This window comes from Sphaeroforma arctica (genome assembly GCF_001186125.1).
Source record: "Sphaeroforma arctica JP610 unplaced genomic scaffold supercont1.605, whole genome shotgun sequence".
Taxonomy (NCBI): domain Eukaryota; class Ichthyosporea; order Ichthyophonida; genus Sphaeroforma; species Sphaeroforma arctica.
Window position 1 is genome coordinate 44,133 of NW_014039953.1, and position 6,749 is coordinate 50,881.

General features: G+C 45.4%; 4 protein-coding genes across 4 annotated transcripts in view; all 4 read right to left on the reverse strand.

The window, feature by feature from the left end:
* The window catches only part of SARC_07541 (hypothetical protein), a gene marked incomplete at both ends in the record, with an annotated part of 1,871 nt that extends 1,515 nt beyond the window's left edge, over nucleotides 1–356 (reverse strand). The window contains one exon of the mRNA XM_014298525.1: nucleotides 68–356. Coding sequence (XP_014154000.1) covers nucleotides 68–356 — 289 coding nt within the window. The remainder of the gene's footprint in view (nucleotides 1–67) is intronic.
* Nucleotides 357–890: 534 nt separating this feature from the next.
* On the reverse strand, nucleotides 891–2,201 carry SARC_07542 (hypothetical protein; the record flags this gene model as incomplete). Its single annotated transcript, XM_014298526.1, has 1 exon — nucleotides 891–2,201. One exon carries the CDS (start codon nucleotides 2,199–2,201, stop codon nucleotides 891–893), a length of 1,311 nt encoding a protein of 436 aa, XP_014154001.1.
* A 24-nt stretch (nucleotides 2,202–2,225) lies between these two features.
* SARC_07543 (hypothetical protein) lies at nucleotides 2,226–2,938 on the reverse strand (the record flags this gene model as incomplete). Its single annotated transcript, XM_014298527.1, has 2 exons — nucleotides 2,226–2,582; nucleotides 2,762–2,938. The coding sequence occupies 2 exons, from the start codon at nucleotides 2,936–2,938 to the stop codon at nucleotides 2,226–2,228; spliced, it is 534 nt and encodes a 177-aa protein (XP_014154002.1).
* A 326-nt stretch (nucleotides 2,939–3,264) lies between these two features.
* On the reverse strand, nucleotides 3,265–4,609 carry SARC_07544 (hypothetical protein). Its single transcript, XM_014298528.1, has one exon. The coding sequence runs from the start codon at nucleotides 4,508–4,510 to the stop codon at nucleotides 3,638–3,640; it is 873 nt and encodes a 290-aa protein (XP_014154003.1). The 5' UTR covers nucleotides 4,511–4,609; the 3' UTR covers nucleotides 3,265–3,637.
* Between the last annotated feature and the right edge of the window lie 2,140 nt (nucleotides 4,610–6,749).

Sequence of the window (6,749 nt, forward strand, 5' to 3'; positions counted from 1 at the left end):
TCTCCCTGCGTCTGGCTACCAGCATCATTGCCTATAGCAATTCCCTTGTCACCTTGGTCATACTCACCCGCGCTAAACCCGATACCTATGGTTTCCGTCCCCTGGTTGATTTTACCCGACCGTCGCCCGATCGCGATACCGTACGCACCCTGCGTATTCTCACCAGCCGAACTTCCTATGGCAATAGCCAATTCACTCTGGTCTGTAGTTCCAGCCGAACTTCCTATGGCAATAGCCAATTCATTCTGGCCTGTAGTTCCAGCGTCAATTCCAATTGCCACCGCGGAAATTCCCTGGTTGATGATGCCGGAGTTGCGACCTAGTCGCACTGATGTAGTGCTTACTTTCCACGACATGTATTATATTGTCGCCTTTTATATATCTGAAATTAGATCTGTCTGAATGGGTTAATTCACTTTTGGACGTATATACCATCTGGGTTTTCGTCGAATATGCATTCCCCACTTTGAACCAACAACTAACCATTCGAGTCTTAGCTGGAAGAGACGAATTAAGACCTAATTCTACCAAGCCCCATGGTGATTCACTGTACATACGCTGCGACTCAGTGATGTCGCAGAACGCAAGCAAAGGTGAGCTTGCTCTCGCGAAACAATACTCCTTGCCAATTTTCGGCTCACCCCTTGCTTTCTTACAACGCGCGTTTGTCACATCGCTTGAGTACCGAAGGAGAGGTGCCTGTAGGATATATTCTATTAGATTATCCCTCGGGATGTCCATCCCCAACGCCTCAGACTTGACGATTAGAGTTAAATGTAGAAACACTTTAATAAATAAATGAAAACGTTACAAACTACATGGATCGTGGCAACGAATTGCTCGCGTGTCTGGGTGGACCGAGCACGCCGAGTTTATACACACCGAGTTGCTTACTCCAGGGCATCGTCAATGACGAATATTTGGGAGATTCTTCTACAGCGACTGACAAAGGTATAGAAAAGCCGCAACACATGAAGAAGGTCTTGAACTCTTGTCGTATCGTCGAGTATCTCACCCGTGTATTCCCATCCCGACGTTAGATGATATATGATGGTGCTCGGAGGTTCGACGGTACGGCCCTGGAATTGATGTACGGTAAAGCCACAGCAAGTCACAAAGGTACCCTGGGGCACGCCACTATTCACAAACTGTTGCATTCGAGTACGGGACATGACCATATCTTTAGCAATATTGAATGCTGGATACGCCTTGATGGCCATGTAGATAACCTTGTCTTCCGGACGTTCATCTCGGACTTGCTGGATAATATTCATGCCCGAACAATTGCAGTTCCGGCGTAGCCTGATTCTCTGGGACTCGGTGAGTCGGGGCATGTTGTCATCTTCCGTGGGTTCACTGTAGAATCTACCCCATTTCGTACACACGTTGTACGGGCACGAACGTCGCGCCGATATAAGATAATTCATGTGCGACTCCCGAGAATCGTAGAATAGCTGGAGCCCCTCCGAGCGCTTGATAAGGATTTCCGGGAAGTGCTGTATGAGCATACTCTTGATCTGGAAATGTTGGTAGCTGACCGAGATGATGGTGTATTCGGATAACCGGGTACGTATATCCATCAGCCTAGCTACCAATTTATTGATACGGTCTCCGGTATCGAACCGCCGAACGGTCGTGTATCGGTAGTACGATATGTTGGGCAACCGGGACACTTTGGCTGAATTAAGCAACTCCAAGTTGCGCGTGATGACCATCCACTTCAGAGACGAATGACCCAGTTGGTAGGCTGGGTCGCCTGTCAGAACAACCTTGGCATTCCAGAACTTGGCTATGAGACACAATACGAACTTGGGTGACTGCATCGCAAACTCGTCCAGGATTACGTACTTGCAATCAAACCAATTCGGAACCCCCGAATGTGATTTCGGGCCGCCCGGAAAAGGTTTGATACCAAGTGGGTGCGGGGGTTCTTTGGAATCGTCGCGGGCATTTATCTTAGCCAAGAATGCGTCTTTGACCTCGCATACGGTGTTCCACGAGTTTACCTCGTTTGCCATTTCATTGCACAGGTTCAACAGCCTAAGTATACGTACAAACTCGTGTCGATCCGACCTTTTAGGGATAAAGCCGTTCAGTTTGCCTGATCCTTCGTATATGAACTTGACCAAGGAGTCCCATATGTATTTATATTCACCGCCGTTGGCACCGGAGAGGGTGCGGTCGCATGTAAACGCCGACATGTGCACCGTGTTAGTGCCAAAGTTCTAGGCCGCGTACTCGCTGGTGAGAGTACTGGGACTGATGGTCGGATTACCGTCCGTCACGCCACCGTGATGGAATATCTTGGATTTGTGTGTAATGACCAAAGCGTTCGTATTGGTGGTCAAAAATGATCCGTGCAACTCGCGCATGACACCGACATCCCCCAACACGGCCGTGTACGATTTACCGGTACCTGCTGGACCTTCTCGGATATTTACGTGTTCCATGGCAAACTGTGGTTGTTCCGATTCCCCGACAAACTGCAGGTACGCGTCGACCTGGTCTTGGCGTGTAAGCCCCTTGATGTTGCAGCAGACATGTTTGGACCCCGCGAGCCGATCAACGTCGGTGGGGTCCAACTTTCACACAGTTCCCATATTTCGTTAATGTCATCCGTGGCAAAAAATAGCGGACATATCATAAACGAGCGGAAGCTGGGGTAAATCAAATTGCACGTGTTGCGATCAGGGATGCCATCCACAATCGATGATATCGCAGTCAAAGGTATACCTTTGAAGAAACCGGAAAGCTCGCGTACCGATTTGTAGGTTGAAAGCACACGTGCGAGTTGAATAACAAACTCGTTTTGCGACCCAAACACTATTCTGGTACGATATTTGGACGCTCCTCGCGCTTGCAATTCATCAATCGACCGGTCGACGGTGGATTCGTCGTCGTATGGGATATCGACTTCAATTTTGGGGAGATGCGACATGATATTTTCGTATTGAAAAAAAAAGGGGGAAATATTTCTTCATACATTTTTTTCGTGCGTACGCGTGTGTCCAAACACAAGGCTGACGGGCCCCGTCAAGACAAAGATTTTCTACACACCCCGTAAAGACTGAGATTTCTCACACACAAGGCGGTTGACGGGCCCCGTCAAGACGTTTCTGAGTTTTGCTTTTCAAATTTTTTTCGGCCAAAAAAGGTGCGGTGAAGTTTTCGCGCGTACTTGTTTCCGAGTTATGCATTTCAAATTTTTTTCGGCCGAAAAAGGTGCGGTGAAGTTTTCGCGCGCAAGTTTCTAAAATTAAATATTTCTTTATACAATTTCGACACCGTGTCGCACACGAACTCGGTTCACCCATGCTCGAATCATATCACGCTGCAGCTCGAGCGCTAGTATTGTACACTTGTGCTTAGCGTCACCCAGGCGTTTAAATGACATTGTGCAACTTTTTCGTTGTTCCAGTTCAAAGTGCGTCGCTCTCAGCATCGTTGATGTTGCGGTGCCGCTGTGTAGTATTTGTCGAAGCATGCGCTGTGGCAAAAAATAGCGGACATATCACGACTTTGACTAGTCACTCAACTCTATCGCTTGAATGCTAGCCCGATCCTTCTTCTGTCGCTTAAAGTCGGACCACCTGAGCGAGTCTTGGTTTCGCTTGCCCTGCTTCCGGTTAACACGCTGTCACTCCTGGTAAAGCGGGTTGGCGGGTTCGGATACATCGCGTCCCACCAGCAGTGGCACGGTGTCTTTCATGCCTGTAAGGTCCACAAAATAGTTTCCATTTTCATCCGTAGCGTCAACACCAATCACCTTCCGAAGTCTCTCTTCGTATGCACGCTCAACTTCTCGCATTCTCTCCATACATTCGGCATGGTCTAGCGCCTCACGTTCGCCATCCAATCGTATTTCCCTGATACCCCTAATCAACCAGGTGGTCTCTTGTGTACGTGGAATGTCGCGCAAATCGACCAGTCGCTCGAGTTTGGGTCCGATTAGTTTGCCTGCAAAATTGTACCTTTTAACCAATGACCAAAGTCTCAGCAAAGATTCTCGGAGAGTCATAAGGGCAACACTCAAGTTATCACGACAGGCCTTTGGACCCCTGCGGTCGTTTTTCATCTGGTCACGGTACGTAATCTTGAGTTTCGGATTATCAGGACTGATCAGAGTTGCCAAGGTCTTGATTGCACTTTCGAGGTTGGGGATGCTTGGCTTGATTGTACCGTCCATTACGAACACGTCAAATAATTCCTGAGTGGCAGCGGCGACTGTATTCTTGGCCTTGGTGCGCCATTTTTTTTGTGCCTGTTGAAAAGCGTCGTTTAGCTCGCTAAATTGCATCATGTCAATGCCACGATTTTCTAACACCCTGTCCAAATTGTCCTCGAGTGATTTTCGGATATCGTCAACATGCGTGGTGACAAAATTACACGCATTTATGTTTACAAAGCAGTCATCGGCCGTATCATAGAGGGCCTGTAGAAAATTGGCTCTAGGCATTTTGGTAAATATATGTGTATTTATATACACAGCATGAAAAAATGTGGAGCCCATTTTCAGTCGCCATGTAGCATTTTTGTATCATTATATTTTCCTACCAAACTAGTCTATAAGGTGGAGACTTGGCCATATTTCATCGCATAAATAAATTTTTTTTTCGTAAACAAATTGACATCTGGCATGAAAAAAAAGGTATTTTACATTTGGCATGAAATAAAGGCATTTTTCGATTTGGCATGAAATTAAGGCAAAAAGGCGTTTGGACACAAACAATGGGGTTTTTTAATACCAAAATGAAGGTACTTCCCCAGGGATTCCATATGTCTAGCGAGGTTGATTCCTGGTACTCCGTGAGAGAGTGGGAACCCCAGGTATTTGTAGTGTTTCGGTTCGGCATGTGTGGGCGCCAGTTTCAGGAGGAGGTAACGTGTGTTCCAAGGTGCGTCTGCAAGCGTCGGCGTGATAAGCTCACCATTTATACGGAGGGTTGACGTCGCGTGTCGCAAGTCGGTAGATCGTACTCGGGGTTTAATGACACCCTGTTCGAGGCCAGATTTGCGTCCCCACGCATCAATGTCATCTAAGAAGGGCTGGAGCAAAACCGATCGAGGGGCTTGGATCCGTGTGTCATCGACAAATAAATAAGAAAAGAGGAGCTTGGGCCGAAATTGTGCTAGCGTGACAGGATCAGAATGAGTATCTGTCAGATCAATCGTTACCATTATTATTTAGAAGCGAGGGTTAACTAGGCTGACAGTCTGTAAGTATAGATGTAGGGATAAAATTTTTAGGGATAATTTTTTTTTTGACTCTAGGAGTCTAGGTGTGTATACATTTGATTTGTGTGTGAAATATTGTGCAGTTGTGTGATACTAGATAGTAACTGACTAACTGCCAACTGGCGACTTCCAGTTCCAACAACTGCCAACATTTCCAACGGTCAACAATATTCACTTGTAAATTCTGATTGGCTAACGCGCGTTTCGAGGCCCAAATTTCACAACGATAGGACAACTTATCGAGTGCAGATTTTCGAATTTTGACAATTGATTTGGCCCTAATAAAATTTTTAACATATTTTCAAAAGGTTTAGAGTTAAATTTCATACTTTTTGCGCGTACCTTTGTAACTTATTGAGGTTATTAGCAATGCTGTCCTGATGCCTGAGGCCCTGACCCTCTGAGTCACTGAGTGTATTCTACTAATAAAAATTCAGAATAAAACGGAGAAAGTATAAACTATAAATAGAATGTCTACGGAAAAAGAAGAAGAAGAAGAAATGAGTCACTGAGTTTGCTTGTGCGATCTTCATTCGTGTATTTTGAATTGTGTATCGATTCGCATTGGATGTGCAACGTGCAACACCATTTTCAGACGACTCTATGAGTGTCACGACTGGCGTCTGGCGAGAAGGCCGGGAACCGAGAGACTGAGAGTACCGGGTCTATACACATTCTACAATCTACAAAACTAGAAAAGTATTTCTGTATTCGCTTACCCCACGGCCCACGGGCCCACGGGCCACCAGTACTGCGGTACATACCGCGGGAGAGTATCGAGTATTGACTCACCGAGGTCCGAGTTCATGACTCATACTTCTGAAACAACGAACCCTCCCAATGAGCGTTTTTGGCCAATGAAAGCTATAGTATGTGATGGGGTGCGATAAACTCATGTGAACATTTTCACTCGTGTAGTCATGTTTCCTCCGTATGTAGTCTTCAGAATTCAGACCTCCGCAGTTCTAGGTCGTGTTTCTCATATTAGTATTAGAGAAAGTGACTGCTGTCAAAGTCGTTATACGTATATGTATTTTCATAGAAGATCTGTATTTATATAATCTTCTGGTTTTAATCTTAATCATTCATATTCCGGCTCTTTAATTCTTGTTAAATCAAATAGATTATATAAACTACACGCAAACAATAATAATGACTGTAGAAAAAAAAATGCACGAGTGGTCTCGACATCGAAGGATGCGACTTTACTGCAGACCCCAGAGAAGATTTCTAGTAAGCGTGTGGCTGCATAGATGATGCGAATATATTTTATATACATCATTCGTTGGCAACAAGTATTCTCGATTTAGATGAGTATTTGAGTTTGTAAATGCTCGCCAGTGCTCGTAGTTTAGTTCAACGTCTATTCAATATTTTAATTTGACGGATTTTCACAGCAGCGAACTTACCTGTGCTTAAATGATCGTCTAAATAACCACATACAAATTCGTCTCTTACATTCCCAAACGTGCCATCTTCAGGTTCAGTCCATGTGAACGAGTTAATAATAATAA

Bases quoted from the DNA above. Each gene is read 5' to 3' on its own strand.
- SARC_07544 (XM_014298528.1), bottom strand. From the start codon at position 4,510: ATGGGCTCCACATTTTTTCATGCTGTGTATATAAATACACATATATTT.